General features: G+C 54.2%; 1 protein-coding gene across 1 annotated transcript; it reads left to right on the top strand.

Moving 5' to 3' along the window:
- The first annotated feature begins 2,419 nt into the window (after nt 1-2,419).
- NOL6 (nucleolar protein 6) lies at nt 2,420-14,567 on the top strand. Its single transcript, XM_027550017.1, has 26 exons — nt 2,420-2,619; nt 3,678-3,884; nt 3,972-4,088; nt 5,697-5,876; nt 6,202-6,370; nt 6,612-6,746; nt 6,834-6,997; nt 7,086-7,206; nt 7,412-7,470; nt 7,777-7,878; nt 8,070-8,185; nt 8,360-8,537; nt 8,695-8,817; nt 8,989-9,137; nt 9,287-9,362; nt 9,610-9,750; nt 9,861-9,978; nt 10,061-10,215; nt 10,306-10,469; nt 10,886-11,038; nt 11,264-11,361; nt 12,093-12,217; nt 12,341-12,430; nt 12,801-12,995; nt 13,111-13,212; nt 13,390-14,567. The coding sequence occupies exons 1-26, from the start codon at nt 2,566-2,568 to the stop codon at nt 13,537-13,539; spliced, it is 3,441 nt and encodes a 1,146-aa protein (XP_027405818.1). The 5' UTR covers nt 2,420-2,565; the 3' UTR covers nt 13,540-14,567.
- Nucleotides 14,568-19,892: the final 5,325 nt, after the last annotated feature.

Raw genomic sequence — 19,892 nt, 5'->3', positions numbered from 1 at the left:
TCTCTGAGATAAGAGAGAACTTGATACAACCAAGGAATTGAAAGAAGGTGGATATTGCTGGAGCTCAGTGATGAAGGGGTAGAATATTGAGAAAAAAGATGGGCTAGCAAGTGAGGCGGAGAAGGCAATGGCACCCCACTCCAGTACTCTTGCTTGGAGAATCCCATGGACGGAGAAGCCTGGTAGGCTGCAGTCCATGGGGTTGCTAAGAGTCGGACACGACTGAGCGACTTCACTTTCACCTTTCACTTTCATGCACTGGAGAAGGAAATGGCAACCCACTCCGGTGTTCTTGCCTGGAGAATCCCAGGGATGGCGGAGCCTGGCAGGCTGCCATCTATGGGGTCGCACAGAGTCGGACACAACTGAAACGACTTAGCAGCAGCAGCAGCGAGGGAATATATTGATCATGGCCTTGTAGAAGTCTGTATTTCATTCTAAGTGCAAGGTAGCCAGCCACTGATGAGTTTTTAAAAGGAGCGACATGATAGGGTTTCAGTTGCAGAATACTCATTCTGGCAAGCATGTGAAAATATATTGAAGAAGGACAAGGCCATTTTTGTGAAAATTCCTTTAAAAGCATTGCATAAGTTAACCTATGCTATTAGAAGTCAGGACAGTGGTTATTTTTCCGGGGCAGTGACTAAAAGGAAGCATGAGGGGAGATTGGAAAGGTGCAGAAAATGTTTTTTTAAATTAAAACTTATTTTTGTGTTTATTTTTGGCCTCACTGGGTCTTCATTACTGCTTCTGGGCTTTCTCTTGTTGCAGTGAGTAGGGTCTATTCTTCATTGTGGTGCGTGGACTTCTCATTTTGGTGGCTTCTTTGGTTGTGGAGTACTGGCTCTAGGACATGTGGGCTTCATATAGTTGTGGCTCGCGAGTTCCAGAGTTCGAGCTCAGTAGTTAGGGTGCACATGCTTAGTGGCTCCGTGGCGTGTGGGATCTTCCTGGACCAGGAATTGAACCTGTGTCCCCTGAATTGGCAAGCAGATTCTTAACCACTGGACCACGAGGGAAGTCCCTGCTTTTTTTTTTTTTCCTGTGAGTACATATGTATGTTTAGTTTGTGACTATCCAAGGTGTATCCTTGAGATATGTGAGTTTTTCCATACATGTGCTGTGCATGGGTGCTCAGTGGTGTCTGACTCTGCGACCACATGGATTGTAGCCCGCCAGGCACCTCTGTCCATGGAATTTTCCAGGCAAGAATACTGAAGGGGGTTGTCCTTTTCCTACTCCAGGAGATCTTCCTGACACAGGGATTGAACCCAGATCTCTTATGTCTTTTGCCTTGGCAGGCAGAGTCTTTACCATTGCATACTTCAATAAAAAAAGATTTAAAGAAAAATCTATCGAATGAAACTATGCTATATTCTTCAAAACTGATATTAGGGGGGGAAAATGGACTTCCCTGGCAGTCCAGCAGTTAAGATTCTGCACTTCCAATGCACAGGGCAAGGGTACCATCCCTGATCAGAGAACTAAGATCCCACATGCTGCACAGCGTGGCAAAACCAAAAATCAACACATACACACACACAACGAAAAACAAAAAAGGGAGAGAATATGTTCCAGATTAATTCAGACTGAGAGGGAAAAGAAAGATGCCTAAACAGATGCCTGATCTTGAACCAGGAAATAAAACGCTACTATGTAAAGGGTATTATTGAGATAACTGGCAAAATTTGAATATGGACTTTATATGATAGTATTGAATGATTGAATGCAAGTTACATTTCTTGAATTTTATAATTGAATTATGACCACATAAAGGACAGGGAACCCTTGCGTGCTCCAATCCATGGTCGCAGAGTCGGACACGACTGAGCGACTGAACTGAACTGAACTGAAGAGATAGTCCTGGGGCTTCCCGGGTGGTGCTAGTGGTCAAGAACCAGGCTACCAACGGGCAGGAGACCTAAGAGAGGCAGGTTTGATCCCTGAGACAGGAAGATCCCCTGGAGGTGGGCATGGCAACCCACTCCAGTATTCTTGCCCAGAGAATCCCAGTAACACAGGAGTCTGGCAGGCTACAGTCAGTACGGTCGCAAAGAATGGGACAAGACTGAAGTGACTTAACACACATACACACACACACAAAATGAATAAACTCAAGACATATTTTGTAAGTAGAACTGACGAGATTGGTTCATTGATAAAGCCACAAGAGGAATCACTTACGTAAACAAACCCTCCCCAGAAGGCCCAAGCTAGCCCCGCCCTTTCCCTGGCGTTTTAAGAGGAGGAAGTGAGGAAACGGAAGCAACCGCCAAGTTGCCGGCAAGCTTCCGGTCTGGCGTCGCAAAGAGGCCGTAAATCGGAGAACTCTGTTTGGCCCCTCCCCCGTGATGGGCGGTCCTGGAGAGTGACAGAAACCAATGGCGAGCGACTCGTCGGGCACTTACCCAATGGCTCTGGAACTGGGCGGGGTTCTTTGCCATGAGGCTTGTTAACGCCGGTACCCGCATTTCTGCCGTGGTTTGGGCATTTCTGCCAACGTGGGTAGAATCTCTTCAGAGCAAGTGGACTTTAAACCCAAAGTGCGAGAGCAATACGTGAGGGATGGGCCCCGCACCTGCGAGAGCGGAGCATCGCGGAACTGCTGGGGAGCCGGAGGTGGGCGAGCGGCCTGGGAGGAAGGGATGCGCAGCGTGCCGGAGACAGCAGAACCTAACAGCTTGCTAGCGAGGGGCACGAGAGTGGCCCTTTAGGGAAGATCCTCATTTCCCCCGATGCTTCCAGCTTAGGATACCGAGACAGGGCTTGCTAAGGGAGATAGAACTTGGCTTTACCTGCAAAGTAGTAAAGCCTATGGACCGTCTCTGTTCGTTAGCTCTACACCTTGAAATTGAGGAGACCCGCCCCATTCCCTTCTGCGGCTTGGGTCTTTTCCCTAAGTCCTTCTGGACCTTGTGCAGGATTTTCTCCCCTCCTGTGTCTAGTTTTGTGCTCCCCACGTGGTGGCAGTCCTGGTGCGCTACAGTAAGGCTCTTCCGGCTGTGGAACCATGGAGGGGGGCGGAGCCCAGGGCTGCAGGGTAGAGGTTTCGGATCCCGCAGACCAGGGTTTGAAGCCTGCTCATAGTTTAATCATACCAACTGGAACCATAAGCTCAACGGAGCTCCGTTCAGGTGTTTGTTTTCTGTTAGGATTATTATAAGGATTGAATGATTTATTGAGTATATCCTTCAGAGCCAGTAGGCTCCATCACTGAGCACTTAATGTATACTGATATAGCCTATAGTCAGGGCTTGCTGGGGCAAGGGGTGCGTGTGTGTGACCTGGTAGGATTTGGATAGAACAAGAGTGGAGTTGGCATTTGCGACGTTCCAGAACTAACTCAGCAGAAGAGAAGGTCTTGTTACTTGGAAGTACAAGGAGCTCAGGCATTGCTTCCAGGGCCCATTCTGCTGCTACCCCTACTGACTCCAAGCAGAGCTACATGCTTGTGCTGTTAGATAGATGGGAACCCTCAATTCAAGGAGTTTTCAGTCTAGAGCTCAGTAAGTTCTTTTAACTAAAAATTGTTCTGAGTTTTACACAATCTGATTCCTGTTCAAGAGAGACCAGGAGCAGGTGAAGCCTTTACTTGCATCTGGTCCTGGTGGCACGTCAGGCAGTGGATGCTGGATGTCTGTGATGTCACCCTGGCTTCTCCCTCTCATTGGCCACAGGTGATGGAGTCAGCTCTGGAAGGCACAGGCAAAGAGGGGAAGAAGGAATCCTTAAAGAAACGTAAGATGGCTGGGTCTCCGGGGGAGGGCCTCCTGCAGCCCGTGAAGCTCAGCCGGGCAGAACTGTACAAAGAACCTACCAATGAGGAGCTCAGTCGCCTTCGGGAGACTGAGAGTCTGTTCCATTCCAGCTTGCTTCGTTTACAGGTACTGTTGGGTGACTGGGGCTTGGGTTAGAGGGATGGGCTGAGACTCTGAGGCTGAAGTACTACTCTCTCCTGCACCATCTTACAGGTAGAGGAGTTACTAAAGGAAGTGAGGCTGTCAGAGAAGAAGAAAGAGCGGATTGACGCTTTCCTACGGGAGGTCAACCAGCGGATCATGAGGGTGCCCTCAACCCCTGAGACAGAGGTAAGTCAAGTAGTGGAGGGAACTGGAAAGCCCAGAAAAGGTCCTCAGGGACCTTGCTATTCTTTGAAGGGGATGGGGTGCTAGGGAGCTCATTCTCACTGCCAGGAGGCTCAGCTGGGAGCACACTTATTTGTTCATTCAGCAAACACTTATGTGCCCTGCAGTAGTTGTGTTTTTCGGATGTGTTGTGCTTAGGCGCTCAGTCGTGTCCAATTCTTTGTGACCCCATGGACTGTAGCCTACCAAGCTCCTCTGTCCATGGGGATTCTCCAGGCTAGAATACTGGAGTGGGTTGCCATGCCCCACTCCAGGGGTTCTTAGGATATATCAGTGAACAAAGCAGCCTGTGTTCTGGTGTTGGAATATGGACAGTATTATAATGAACATGACAAGTAAACTGTATGGCAGTGTTAGAAAGTGGTGGTAAGCACTATGGAAAAAGGAAGGACACATTAAGGGGATCATGGGAATATCAGAGGATGAGAGTGGTTGGCAACTTTAAATAGGGTGGTTGAGGTAGGCCTTACTAAAGTGACATTTGTGTCAAGAAAGTGAGTCAGCCATGTAGATATTTAAGGGAAGAAGAACATTCCAGGAAGGGGAAACAGCCAACACAGAGGCTCAAAGGCAAGAATAGGTCTAGTACTTCTTTGGAATGAGTGAAGGGAGATAGAAGGAGGTCAGTTTAGAAAGGTAATGGAGGAAGTAGGTATATCATGCAGGGCCTTGTGCACCAGAACGAGGACTTTGAGCTGTTGCTTTGGGGCTTCCCTGGTGGTTCAAACAGTAAAAAATCTGCCTGCAATGCAGGATACCTGAGTTTGATCCCTGCGTCAGGAAGGTCGCCTGGAGAAGGGAATGGCAACCCACTTCAGTATTCTTGCCTGGAGGATTCCATGGACAAAGGGGCCTGGCAGGGCTACGGTCCACTGGTTGCAAAGAGTTGGATACAACTGAGGGATTAACACTTTGGGTGAGATGGGGATAACTACAGCATTTTTGTTTTGTTTTGTTGTTGTTCTGTAAAGTGATTCTGTGATCTAACTTCAGTTTTAAGAAGTTCACCCAGACTATTAAAAGTAGAATGGAGGGAAACAAAGATGAAATCAGGGAGACTAGTTAGAAACCTGTTGTGCAGTGATCCACTGAAAAATGGCTCAGATTAGGATAGAGTAGAGAAGTGATCAGTGTCTGGATACCTTTTGAAAGTGGAATGGGTGTTTGTTCCCTCTTAACCTGTATTTATTTATTTGGCTGCACTGGGTCTTAGTTGTGGCATGCTCACTCTTAGTCGCAGCATGTGAGATCTAGTTCCCTGACCAGGGATTGAACCCACACCCCCTGCATTGGGAGTGCAGAATCTTAGCCACTGGACCATCAGGGAAGTCCCAAAATGGGAGTTCTTAACAGAGATGAGTCAAGGTGATTTAAACATTTTTAGCCTGAGCAGCTAGTATGGAGTTGCCTTAATGGGGAAGACATATTTATAGAAAGATCAGGAGCTTGGTTTCAGACGTTTTGACGTGTTGAATTTGAGATGTCTACTAGACATTAAGGGGACATGTTAGGAAGGTAATCAAATATGTGTCACTGTCTCTGTCCCCGCAGCTGACCAACCAGGCATGGCTCCCAGATGGGGTTCAAGTCCCTATCCACCAAGTACCCTATACTGTGAAGGGCCGTTTCCATTTCCTGCCCCCAGCCCAGGTCACTGTTGTGGGAAGTTACCTTCTGGGCACCTGCATCCGGCCGGACATCAATGTGGATGTGGCACTGACCATACCCAGGGTAAGATCCAGAGTTTGGGATGGAGAGGTCTGCCATTTCACCACCTACAAATCCTGGATCCTTTTCTTTTTCCCACCTCCCACTTGCCAGAGGATTGAAATCTGAATTTTGAATCCAAAGAACAGACCACTGCAGTTGTCCTGAAGGAGCAGCACTTTGCCTTCCTCATCCAAGATATGGTGTTGCTGGCCTTGACTTTGGCATCCTCGCCAGCAGATGGGGTTGCCAAGCTTTGCTCTCACTTTGGCTTCATCTTGGCCCCCAAGTCCTCCATCAACAATTAAGCAACTTGGCTGTCTCTCTCTCTTCTCCTGACCGCCTCCAGGAGATCCTACAGGACAAGGATGGGCTGAACCAGCGCTACTTCCGCAAGCGTGCCCTCTACCTGGCCCACGTAGCTCACCACCTGGCCAAGGACCCACTCTTCGGCAGTGTTCGCTTTTCCTACACCAACGGCTGCCACCTGAAACCCTCGCTGCTGCTGCGGCCTCACGGTGAGAGGCACACACTGGGTGGAAGGCACAGTGTGGGGTGATGGACAGATCTGGTAGGGGAGGCACAGGGGCCTTAAGTCCATGGCGAGAGAAGACCTGGGCCTCAAGTCTCAGGGGAAGGGTATTGGGACCTCCAATTCTGAGGTGGACAGGCATGGGGCCTTTATGTGGGAGGGTAGTGCAGGGGCTTCTCTGACTCCAGGGTGGCTGCAGGGTCTCAGCATCACCTGTCTCCCCCCAGGGAAGGATGAGCGTTTGGTCACCGTTCGTCTGCATCCCTGCCCTCCACCTGACTTCTTCCGCCCGTGCCGCCTGCTGCCGTCCAAGAGCAATGTGCGCTCTGCCTGGTACCAAGGGCAAAGTCCTTCTGGGGATGGTGAGTAGATGGTGATGTCAAGGCTGGGTTGGAAGAAAGGGTATTATGGGGCCCTCTCCTCTCACGGCTTCCCCTTTCCTCCTGCAGGTAGCCCAGAACCCCCCACCCCCCACTATAACACATGGCTCCTGCAGGACACAGCCCTTGAATCCCACGTGCAGCTGCTGTCAGCTGTGCTGGGCTCAGCCTCAGGACTGAAGGATGGGGTGGCACTTCTGAAGGTCTGGCTGCGGCAGCGGGAACTGGACAAGGTGAGCTGGAAGTGGCCCGGTTTCCCTGGGTCTCGCTGAGTGGTGGGCTGGTTCTGAGCATCGGCCTCTCCATCTGTTTCTCCCTCAGGGCCTGGGAGGATTCAGCGGGTTCCTTGTCTCCATGGTGGTGGCCTTCCTCGTGTCCACACGCAAGATCCACACCACCATGAGCGGCTACCAGGTGCTGAGAAGCACCCTGCAGTTTCTGGGTGAGGCAGCTGGACTCGGAAAGGCCAAGGGTCCTGATCATCCCCATCAGGGATCATTTGCTTTATTGTCCTCAGACAGAGGAGTAAAGCGAACCTCAGAGGCAGACAGTTGCAGTCACCTGTCTGGAGGGTGGGTGTCACGGGGACTGGGTCCTTAGAAAGGGGGATTCCTTCTGACACAACCACCTTCTCTGGTTCATTTCAGCCAGTACAGATCTGACCGTCAATGGGATCAGTTTATGCTTCAGCTCAGATCCCTCCCTGGTGAGTAGGGTGGTGCTGAGTCTGGTCTTCCAAGGTGGCACTAGTGGTAAAGAACCCACCTGCCAATACAGGAAACATGAGACGAGGGTTCGATCCCTGGGTCTAGAAGATCCCCTGGAGGAGGCCATGGCAACCCACTCCAGTATTCTTGCCTGGAGAATCCCATGGACAGAGGAGCCTGGTGGGCTAGTCCACAGGTCACGAAGAGTCGGACGTGACTGAAGCGACTTAGCACGCACACATGTCTGTGCCCGGAGCCCTGAAGTTAAGGCCCAGCCCTGACTGGCTTCTCTCTCCCTCTCCCAGCCGGCCCTGGCTGACTTCCACCAGGCCTTCCCTGTTGTCTTCCTGGACTCCTCGGGCCGTCTCAACCTCTGTGCTGACATCACTACCTCCACTTACCACCAGGTACCAGTTGTCTCCCACTGTCCTGAGTTCCCCCAGTGTCCCAGCCCAGCCCCTGTCCCTTCTGCCAGCACCAGGACACCAGCAACTCCTCTCTAGAGCATGTCTCTGCGTCTGGGCCCTGGGTCCAGTAGGGGAGAGAGCAGTGCTGGTGGTCTCACATGGCGGGTTCCTTGCTTGCTCCATGACCCCAGGTGCAGCACGAGGCTCGGCTGTCTATGGCACTGCTGGACAGCAAAGCTGACGATGGGTTCCAGCTGCTCCTGATGACTCCCAAACCCATGATCCGGGCTTTTGACCACATTGTGCAGTGAGTTTCAGGGTGATACGTCAGTGAATCCTGTTGCCTCAGGGCTAGTGAGGGGGCCGAGATCTTCAGACTGGTACTCTGATCGATCTCCCTAGTGATGGCGGGGGTAATACCTGGGGCCAGCAGTACCTAATGCCCCCCACCTTTGTCCTTCCCTGCCCCCCCACCCCCCAGCCTCCGTCCACTGAGTCGCCTGCAGGCAGCGTGTCACCGGCTGAAGCTGTGGCCAGAGCTACAGGATCTCGGTGGGGACTATGTCTCAGCGGCTTTGGGCCCACTCACCACCCTCCTGGAGCAGGGCCTGGGGTCCCGGGTACAGCTGCTGGCCCACTCTCGGCCCCCAGTCTCAGAGGTGAGGTGGGGTGGGTTGGGGAGTTTGTGGGACTGAGAGAGGAGGACCCTGGGGCCCAGGGGATACACAAGGCACCCCATCCCTCTAACTAGAAAGGGGATTTCCTGACCTAGCTGGGGGGCACTTGGACTGAGCTCAGCCTCTCTACACCCTGCAGTGGGACATCAGCCAGGAGCCACCGAAGCACAGAGATCCAGGCGTCCTGACCCTGGGATTGCTCCTCCGGCCTGAGGGGCTGACCAGTGTTCTTGAGCTGGGTCCTGAGGCTGACCAGCCTGAGGTGAGCAGCTGGGGGTCTCAGGGGTGATTTTTCCCTGTCTTGGGAAGCTCAGCGTGTGTACTGGCAGGAGTGGGGTGGACTATCCTCTTGCCACCTGACTCGAGGCCTGTCGTGAGATTTCTGACAGAACCCCTTCCTTGTTGATCTCTCCCACCATCGTCTTCTCCCTAGGCTGCCGACTTCCGCCAGTTCTGGGGCTCTCGCTCCGAGCTTCGGCGTTTCCAGGATGGAGCCATCCGGGAAGCTGTAGTCTGGGAGGCTGCCTCTATGGCTCAGAAGCGTCTCATTCCCCACCAAGTGGTCACTCATCTCTTGGCACTGTGAGTGTTAGCATCTGAATGCCAGGAGGTGGGCATGGGCTGTGGAGCCTTTTAGGAGGCTCTGGCCCAAGCTTTTGGTGTGAGCTGCTCACATCTAGCAGCTCTCTCCCTGGCCCCCAGTGCCCACGCTCTCTGTGCCCCTTTTCCAGCCACGCTGACATTCCAGATACCTGTGTCCACTATACGGGGGGCCTCCTGGACGCATTGATCCAAGGCCTGAAAGAGGTGAGGGCCCTGGTTCAGGGCTGGGGTCAAGGCTAGGGACGGTTGGGCGAGTAGCCTGTGTGGCTGGATTTGGGGAGGGCTGGAATGGGGCTGGACAGGCCCCACCACCTTAGCCAGGCTGCACTTCCCTGAGTGTCCAGCAGGGGGCCCTCTGGCTCTGCAGCAGCAGCCTGAGCCAAGGCTGTATCCCAGTTGGTCCGGCTCTCCTGTAAGGTCCTGCCCTCCTGATTGTCTTTTCTCCCCTCAGACCTCCAGCACCGGTGAGGAGGCCCTGGCAGCTGCAGTGCGTTGCTACGATGACCTCAGCCGCCTGCTGTGGGGCCTGGATGGTCTTCCGCTGACCGTGTCTGCTGTGCAGGGAGCTCACCCTGTGCTGCGCTATACTGAGGTCAGGAGCAGGGAGCCCTTTCCACTGGGTGACACCCCACTCTGCCTCACTCACCCAGTACTCTCTCTTCCAGCTCCCCGTCCTCTTCCTTAGCCTCCCTTCTCCCACAGGTGTTCCCGCCAACCCCAGTCCGTCCAGCCCACTCCTTCTATGAGCAGCTGCGAGAGCGGGCCTCACTGTTGCCCCGGCCTGACAAGCCCTGCCCAGCCTATGTGGAGCCCATGACTGGTGAGGGAACTCTTGCAAGGGGCTGAAAGGGACTGCTCTCTATCCCCAGCCGTAGACTGAGGCCTCTCCCTCTTCTTCGCAGTGGTGTGTCACCTGGAGGGCAGTGGGCAGTGGCCCCAGGATGCCGAGGCCATTCGCAGGGTCCGTGCTGCCTTCCAGCTGCGCCTGGCAGAGCTGCTGACTCAGCAGCATGGGCTGCCATGCCGCGCCACAGCCACACACACCGACGTCCTCAAGGTTAGGCGGGCACTGGGCAGGGATACGGGGGGAGGAAGGGACAGGGGTGTCAGGGTGCCCCATCTCCCATCCCCTCCCCTCTTCCAACAGGATGGGTTTGTGTTCCGGATCCGTGTGGCCTACCAGCGGGAGCCGCAGATCCTGAAAGAGACGCGGAGCCCCGCGGGGATGATCTCGCTGAGGGACACCCCCGCCTCCCTCCGCCTCGAGAGGGACACGAGGCAGTTGCCCCTGCTCACCAGCGCCTTGCATGGGTAGGCCCACCTGTACAGGCTCTCCTAGACCCTCTCCCAGTCCCATCCTGCTCTCCTGGCCATCTGTCTGGAGAGTTAGGCCAATTAGGGATATGAGTGCCAGGCTGGAGTCAGGCAAGCACTAGAAGTGCTAGGATTCTGGCCCTGCCACTTACCTGGCTTTGTCCCTTGAGCCCAAATCCCCCCCCCACACACACACCTGATTTTTCTCATCTGTAAAATGGTAATCATGCTAGGAACAACCTCTTGGGGTATTAGTTAGGAAGACATGAGATCATACGTGTATCATTATTTAGCACATTAACACAGAGGCCAGTGTTGGGTGAAAGTTGAGTGAACAGTTGCAGTCAGGCTGAAAGTCTGTCCTTGGGCCCAGGTGCCTGCGCCTCACTGCCTCTACCCTCTTCTTCCCACAGGCTCCAGCAGCAGCACCCAGCCTTTTCAGGTGTGGCTCGGCTGGCCAAGCGCTGGGTGCGTGCCCAGCTCCTGGGTGGGGAGCTCACTGATGAGAGCCTGGACCTGGTGGCTGCTGCCCTTTTCCTGCACCCTGAGCCCTTCAGCCCTCCCAGGTGATGGCCTCCACGTTTCCCCTAGCCAGGAAGTTCCCCTGGGGTCAGCTGTATTCCTTCCTGCTTCAGTCCACATGGGAGAGGTGGCCGAAACTAGGGGCAGAAGGGGTTCTAAGACACCCCCATCCCCCGCAGTCCAGACTAAGGGCTCTAGGCTCCCCAGACTGTGGGGGGCTGGGCACATGTGGCTGGGCCCCTGACACTTTGCTCACTCCTCCCTCTCAGCTCCCCCCAGGTGGGCTTCCTTCGGTTCCTTTTCCTGATATCAACCTTCGATTGGAAGAACAACCCCCTAATTGTCAATCTCAACAATGAGCTCACTGGTAAGTGGTACGATGAAAGTCAGACTACCGAAAGAACTACCCCTTGTGGGTTGCAGAGGCGGGCAGGCAAGGGTTTCTCTCTGCTTACCCAACCTGGAATGTCTACTCCTGATTCTGGCTGCCTAGGGGTGGGGAAATGTTAAGGAGGAAGAGGACCAGATCCAGCCTTCAGGGAGCTCTGAGACTGTAGAGATGTGGTTTGCCCACGTGACGATCAGAAACAGAACCCACTGGGGGCAGTGAGCAGGCTACCTAGGGGACTGTGGAGGGAAGAGGAGAGAAGAGGGACTCTGCAGCCCAGGTCGGAAGTCTTAAGGTGGGGGAGCAGGGAACTGTGCAGGTGGGGGTAGGCGCCCAGGCCTCAGAGTGTGAGTGATGACTTCTGTTTGTAACGTGAGGAGCTCCTGGTCCCAGCAGAGAGGAGGGTGTCCGCTTTCTAATTCCCCAGGTGTGTGGGAGCCCAGGGGAGGAGGGGGACCAGGGGCAGGCCTCAGCTTGTGCAGGCCCGGAAACCAGACCAGGATTCCAGGCAGTGGAAAATTCTGCTTCTGAGCCCAGGCTGGGAGTTTACCACCCTGCCCGATTGAGGCAGATGCGGTGTCCCTTTCATCACTTACGCCATGTGGGGGATGTTGGAGACTCCCTGTGGTGGGCATAGTGCGAGGACTTGGAGCAGTAGGGGGTGTCTGGGGAGAGGGGTCAGCTGACCCAGGACCCCCTCTAATTCACAGTGGAAGAGCAGGTGGAGATCCGCAGTGTCTTCCTGGCAACCCGGGCAAAGCTCCCCGTCATGGTCATCGTTACCCCCCAAGATCGCAAAAGCTCTGTGTGGACACAAGACGGACCCTCGCCCCAGGTTTCATTGCATTCCTGCTCCCAAATGTGTAGTTTTCTCCCTCAAGGAAAAAGTAGGCCCAGCCTGAGCTAAGAGAGGCCCATGGTCAGGTCTGACCTGCATGACCTGTGTGTGCCTCCCCAGATCCTCCACCAGCTGGTGATCCTGGCAGCTGAGGCCTTGCCTGTCCTAGAGAAGCAGCTTATGGATCCCCGGGGGCCTGGAGACATCAGGGTAAGCCCCTGACCCAGACTGACTCTGGGGGCTCATGGGGCTCTGCCTTTGAGCCATGGAAGCCCAGAGTTCTCGGGCCCTTGTTCGGTGAGACTGAATTCAGAGAAGGCACCATAGCTTCCATGGTGCCTGGCTATGGAGGCTGGAGAACTGTGGCCCCAGCTTTGCTCTTGTAGCGCGCAATCCTTGTGTGGAACCCAAGCTGCCACCATCTAGGCCCTGGTGTTCCCACCTTGAAATGAGCATTTGGGCCCTAATGGGGGGTCAGACCTAAGGGAAAGAAGGAAGCAGAGTGGGCCTGTGGAGGGGTTTGTGGTCCCGTTTCCAGCTCCCCAGTGGGCACTGCTGAGCCCTCCCTGCCCTTCTTCAGACCGTGTTCCGGCCACCATTGGACATGTACGACGTGCTGATCCGCCTGGCTCCCCGCCACATCCCCCGGCACCGCCAGGCCGTGGACTCACCAGCTGCCTCCTTCTGCCGGGGCCTGCTCAGTGAGCCAGGGCCCTCCTCCCTTATGCCCGTGCTGGGCTATGATCCGCCTCAGCTCTACCTGGCACAGCTCAGGGTAGGTCCTTGAGGGCTGGCTGGCCCTTGGGAGGAGGCTTCCAGGTGAGTTGGGGCCGTGGCGTTGGCTATCAGGTTCCCACCTGTAGTTTTTTTCCTGTCCTGCCCTTTCCTAGGAGGCCTTCGGACACCTGGCTCTTTTCTTCTATGACCAGCATGGCGGAGAGGTGATCGGTGTCCTCTGGAAGCCCACCAGCTTCCAGCCCCAGCCCTTCAAGGTGAGCTGGCTGGTGACAGTTGTCTGTTCGTGAGTGTGCACGTGTGTTCCGTGTGGGCGTGTGTGCCTGCGTGTGGCTCCACAAGTGACCCTGTGTCAGGTGTGAAGTGTGTCTGTCTTGGTGTCTCTGCGTATGCCTCTCATGACACTTTAATCCATATGTCTCTGGCTCTCCCAGGTCTCCAACACAAAGGGACGCATAGTGGTGTCTCAAGGCGGGGAGCCAGTGATGGTGCCCAATGTCGAAGCCATCCTGGAGGACTTTGCCATCCTGGGCGAAGGCCTGGTCCAGGCTGTGGAGGCCCGAAGTGAGAGGTGGACCGTGTGACCTCCAGCCTAGGAGCAAGCTAGATGGACAGACCTTTGGAGCAAGATGTCAGTGGCATGACCACCCTCACTGTGGATAGACCCTCCAAAGAGGGCTTGCTGGCCCGAGCATGCTGACTGTCCCCAACAAATCCCCGTCCTGATTTCCTATCTGATGCCCCAGCACTGGGACAGGGGCCATGGTGGCCCGTGCAGTCCCCTGGACCTGACCAGAGGAGAACTGGGGGTCAGCTCAGAGGGGACACCGAATGAACCCAGGAAATCCAGCTACTTGTCAGCTTGGCCTGGGCCTTTTGTTCCTTCTCAGGTTGCTCCTAGAAGTCCAGAGAAGAGACTGTGTGCCCAGGGCTGAGGCTCTGTCCCCACCCCTGTGCCAGGATGTGGGCCTTGACCTCAGTATGCTCTTTGCTGCAGCGTCAGGCTTTTAAATGGGGCCCAGAGAAGGTGTGGCACTGCCTGAGGGTCATAGGGCGGCAGCACTGAGCAGAGGAGAGGGGGCTTCACGGGATGAAGAGACTGCACTGAAGGGGCACAGTGCCCTCTTGTGTTGGTTCCGCTGCTTCCCAGGGTGGGGACGTGGAAAAGCACAGAAAACAGGAAGGGGCTGGGTGGGCGAAGTGGCAAGAGGGACTGGTAGTCCCCCATCCAGGAGAGATGCAAAAAGCACTGAATGCTGCCTTGGCCTCTGGTGTTAGAGGCTCTATGCTCCCACCTTGGGGGTGCAGAGGCGAGTGGGACCAAGACCTGCTCTCCAGAAGCTCCAGTGCCCTGAGGGAGGGGGTGCTGCTTCCTTTCAGCCTGGTCCACACCCCCCTCCCAGCAGCTTCTCCCTAATCCTGGCTGTTTTTCCAGATTCAGCTCAAACAGTGACTCCTCCTTAAACCCTTCCCTTGCCCTCAGCCTAAGGTGCTCTTCCTCTGAAACATCAGAGCAATTACTGTCCATTCACTTCTCTTCACAGTCACGTACAGTGGCATAAACTCTTCTCGTCTTAAATTCTGATTTAAAATTAAATCGTTTTAAGTTCCCCATGGCTTCAGCTTTTTTGCCTTTTCCACGTGGTTTCGACCTTGTCTCCTGCAGGTCAGCTCTTTGGGGGCAGGAAACGTATTTGAACAGATTTCATGACAGCTAGTACAGTGCTCTGCCCACGCAGGACGCAGGTGTGGGCAGAAGGGGCCCCTGGCTCAGGCAGATGGAGGGCAGGGCAGGCCTCCAGAAGACTTCAAGGAAAAAGAGAATCCTGATTTGTGATCTCTGCCTAGAATGGGTAAGGTTTTGATGGTGAAAGGCCTGAGAAGTAATAAAAAGTTGATGTTGGGACTTCCCTGATTGGTCCAGTGCTTAGGACTCCACAGGTCTCACAGCCAAGGGCCCAGGTTCAATCCCTGGTCAGGCAGGGAACTAAAATCTCAAGAGTTGCGCAGTGCGGCCAAGAAAAAAAAAGTTGATGTTTATTGAGTGTCTACCTAATAAGGGCTGGGTGTGCTTTGTTATTTTCCATATCTTACATAAGGAAATTGATTATACAATCATACCAGCCCTATGAAGTACTGCTTTTCCTCATTATCCTCATATTCTGAGTGAGGGAACAGGTTCAGCAACAGGCAGGGGCCTGTTTGTAGAGGGACTTTGATGCTTGGCTAGCTGGCTTTATCCTCAAGGTGCTTAACCACATACGGGAACTCTGATTTCCAATTTTGTCCCAATTCTGTCAGTCTTTGTGAATCTGTGTCGATCCCTGCCTGTCACTGTCGTGGGACAGCTTGGTCGGGGGTTGAAACTAGCATAGGGAATACACTGATGGGCTGTATGAACTGAGGTCTGTGTCCATCTCCCTCCCTGTGCCATTCATGAACTCCAGACCTCAGTGCACCAGGCTGGATTTTCAGGGAGATGCCAGAGACGCAGTCCTAGCCCTCACAGAGCCCCGCAGTCTGTGGTTGTCCCTGGCTTTTCAGCTTCCCTTTCCTTTGGTCCTTCATGTGCTTTCTCCATAGCCTCTCCATGGGCTCTGGGGAGGGGCATGGGATGCCGGCTGTTTCAAACAATCCTACATCATTCCAGGGGCGGCTTCAGGCCTATGGCTTCTTTCACAAACCCAGTGCGGGGAGGGGGTGGAATCTGCTCCCAGGAAGCCCATGGCTCCAGGAAGTGCAGACACCGTTCCTCCATCAGGGGGACGAGCTTGGGCCTGCTACCTTGCCACGTGGTCCTAGGCAAGTCACCCTTGCTGGGCTCAGCCTCCCCATCCTTAAATTGGGCACAATAGGGACTTCCCCTGGCGGTCCAGTGGTTAGGATTCACCCTTCCTCTGCAGGGGACACGGGTTTGATTCCCAGTTAGGGAACTAAAACAGAAAAAGCCTCAATGATGGTTTTCTCAAGTGCCCAGTGTGACAAGAGAAGAGGGTAGGTCACTCAGAAAGCCAAGGAGGTACGTACACCATGCTTTCTGCACTCTCTGCTTCAGCTTGGTGTAGCGGGTGAGGGAGCTCGAGCCCTGGGCTCTAATTTCAAGGCCTGCTCCAACCTGTTTCCTCAGGATTTTCTCTCCCGGAAGTAGGTAAGGAGGCTGGTGTGTACTAATGTGACCTTGGGGGAGGGGAGGGACACAAGAAGCTGGAACTGGAATGTCAGGGAAAGAGAAGGAGAAGCGTCTAGGAGGACCTCTGATAGCGAGGGTGTGTAGGGTGGGGTGGGGGGAATGTGTGTTATGGTGCAACCCATGGGTACATCTGCCCCCTGTGGGCCTCTGGGCTTGCAGGTAGACATGGATGGGGTAGGAGGCTGTGTCTCACGTATGGTGTGATGCTCTCTATGTGTTGGTTGGGGTGGTGGAGTGGGGCTTGTGCACATCTCTATACACTAGTCTGTGAGAGCAGGTTTTTGCCTCCGGCTCCAAGGTGGTGTTAAAGGCAAGATCTGTTCTATTTTTAAAGAGGAGGAAAAGCTCCCAGGAGGCAGGAACTCTGGATCCTTTCCTGCAAATGTGTGTGTGTGTATGTGCTAAATTGCTTCAGTCATCTCCAAGTCTGTGTGACCCTATGGACTGTAGCTCAGCAGGCTCCTCTGTCCATAGGATTCTCTAGGCAAGAATACTGGAGTGGGTTGTCATGCCCTCCTCCAGGGGATCGTCCCAACCCAGGGATCAAACCCAAGTCTCCTGTGGCTTCTGCATTGTAGACAGATTCTTTACTGCTGAGACACTGGAGAAGCCCCCGATAAATGTTAAGTGGCTTTAAATAAAGCCTTCCCCTTTTGGGGGCTTCAGTTTCCCTGGTTCTGTCAGACCTCCTAAGCCTCTCTTTGTTGTCACATTTAGTGAATTCTCAAAGGGTCATCCCTTCAGGTGGTGCTGACAACCTCCTTTAAACCAAAACCCTTTTAACTGAAGACCCTGTTTTCCTCTGCCCAGCTCCTAACTTTGGAGGAAAAGAGACAGATCCCAAAGCCTAGGGCTCCTTACAGCAGGTTACATTTCAGCAAAATCCTGAGGCTGCTCAGTCCCTGACCTGGTAAGTCAGACTGGGCTGGTCTGAGCCCCTCCACTTCCACCCCAATAAATATGTACCTCATGTTGAGGGGGTTCCTCAACTTCCGGTCCTTGCTTTGTGAGTCACAAATTAAAATCTAAGTGAGCGATAAAGGGGAGGGGAAGCCTGGGGCACGTGAGTCACCCCCATCTTGCTCAGGGAAGGTCAGCCTGCCCGTCCCTCTGTTGCAGACAGAAGGCAGCATCTTGGACTGCCCCAGGGAACTAAGGGGGACCATGGTGTTCCAAACCCGAAGGGAGATTCACTTCCCTCTCCCACTTCAGTTTCTGGAAGAGGGATGGAGAGGATCATTTTTCTGGTTTGCAAGAAGCCCAGAGAGGTGTAGGAACTTGACCAGTGTCACACAGGGAGCTACAGAGAATCTATGTATCCTGGCACCAGGCCTTGCTTCTGAGCTGGGCTTTCCTGGGGCCCAAGACTTCCCTGGTGGCTCAGACGGTAAAGCGGCTGTCTACAATGCGGGAGACCCGGGTTCGAGCCCTGGGTTGGGAAGATTCCCTGGAGAAGGAAATGGCAATCCACTCCAGTACTATTGCCTGGAAAATCCCATGGACAGAGGAGCCTGGTAGGCTACAGTCTATGGGGTCGAAAAGAGTCGGACAGGACTGAGCGACTTCACTTTCACTTTTAAGAGTCAGGTGATGAGGAATAAAAGAGTAGAAAGGCCAGAGCTCTGGATGTCTCCAGTAAGGTGGAGAGGAGTGAAAAGCCAAGCCCCCTCCCCTTTCCTGGGCTGCCTGCCAGCCTTGCCCCTTCCATTCTGCCCAAGGAAGCAGAATGAAGCTGTTATTAGACCCAGGGAAGCAGGGTCAAGGATAAGTGTAGCGGGTGGGAGCACGTACACTCTGGTCTACCTCAGTTCAAGCCTACATCTCTGTTCCCCTGGCTGGGAGTCTCCTCTGTTCTCCCAGGCTAGAGACTTGCACAGGACAGAGCTGGGGTCTCCTAGAGACTGACAAGGCCAAGCTTGGACACTGACCAAGGGATCACTGAGGGGCACTGAGATGCAGCCCCTGTTCCACCTGATGACCAAATACAGCACCCTGGCCTTCTCCAGTCTCCCTCTACCACACCCACATCCCTGTCTCCCAACGAATGGGGTCTCCTTGGAGCCCAGCTCCGACTGCCCCAAGGTCTGGAGACCCTCAGGAAGTCCTTTTTGAAGTCTGACTGCAGAATCTCTTGCCACAGCTTGTCCCCTCCTCTGGCTCCTTCTCCTGTGACTCCGCCCATATGGCCGGCACTGGTGGCTGCCCTGTACTTAGCACTCAGACTGGGCTGGGATGAGGGGAAAGTATACTGGAGCTCACACACCCATCACCTTTCTGGAACACCGGATGCAGAGCCTTCCACCACCTGTCCCCCGCCCCCACCCCTTTCACACCACAGACCTCTCAGAGAGCAGTTGTCCTGGGCCCCACCCAGGGTCACGTTCCTGTGTCCCCTTTTCTGCCTGCCTTCAGCTTCTTGCCTACCGCCCTGCCCCCCTCTTCCTTCTAAATCCCAAACCCTACTCTCATCATGTTGGACCAGGTCACTTCATCTCCAGACTCCTCTACAGATCCCCACCTCCTATCCCTGACTTTCCTAAACACCGAACCCAGGTCCACAGCCAAGCCCAGATGGGGACACACAGAGATACACACGCAGACTCCCAGGGTTGCTCACATGTACACACAGACCTCCACAGGTACACACATACACAGAGCCCAGAACACACATGGATGGACATGATATGCATACAGGAAGAAACCTGACTCTGATTAAGGAGGGAGCTTCTGGAATCGAACCTTTCCTTCTACGTTGACTGAATTACAGTTTTCAAATCCTTACAGAGGCTCTGAGTGTGTGTGTGTGTGTGTGTGTGTGTGTGTGTGTGTGTGTGTGTGTCGGGGGACTCCACCTGAAACCTGCATGTGACTGATGAGGAAACTGAAACTGAGAGGTGGGGGAAGGGAGCTGGCTCGGCCGCCTGACTGATCAGTGGTCAAGTGAGGCTTGGAGCTGAGCTTCTGGGTCGGCAAGAGGGCTTGCCCCATCAGCCCTGCCCCTGGGACTCTGGGCTCTTCCTCAGAGCAGGCTCTAGCGCCTATCGCATTCTTCCACCTCCTCTCTGTGACCGTCTGCTGTCCTCAAAGGGTGCTGAAGGCAGCCCAGGGACAACAGAAGGGAAACTATGGGTCAAAATCTATCTTGAGATAGATTTTCTCAAGTTCCAGCTGGACACCTGACCAGTACCCTGGGGGGAGTGGAAGGAAGGTTTATGTTCATGGATTCTCCACCATCTCATCCGTCTGGAGACAGGGGGTGATTGTTGACACAGGAGGAAGAACTGCCTGCCCGGGCCCCAGTCTGGGGATGCTCATAATCGGGTGATTCATCTCTGCTGTCCACTCCCCATTCCTGTCCAGAGCCAGCCCCCAACTCTCAAGACTCAGAAGCAGGGAGAGCATCCAGCGGTGGCCTAAGAGAGGGGCGCAAGGCTGAAGCATGGGGAGACCTGTGGCTCCCTGGCCTCCCTGCCCTCTTCCTGGCTCCTACCCATCCCCGCGGGATGTATCCAGCTCAACACTTAACGGCTGAGTGAGGTCTTAGCAGGTGTTTGCATGCGTGCTAAGTTGCTTCAGTAGTGTCTGACTCTTTGTGACCCCAATGGACTATAGCCTGCCGATTCGTCTGTCCATGGGGTTCTCCAGGCAAGAATACTGGAGTGGGTTGCCAGTCCCTTCTCCAGGGGATCTTCCCAATTCAGGGATTGAACCTGGGTCTCCCACACTGCAGGTGGATTCTTTACCATC

Source organism: Bos indicus x Bos taurus, chromosome 8 (assembly GCF_003369695.1).
Source record: "Bos indicus x Bos taurus breed Angus x Brahman F1 hybrid chromosome 8, Bos_hybrid_MaternalHap_v2.0, whole genome shotgun sequence".
Classification (NCBI taxonomy): domain Eukaryota; kingdom Metazoa; phylum Chordata; class Mammalia; order Artiodactyla; family Bovidae; genus Bos; species Bos indicus x Bos taurus.
The sequence above is the reverse complement of the archived record's forward strand: the minus strand, read 5'-3'. Positions and strand labels throughout refer to the sequence as shown.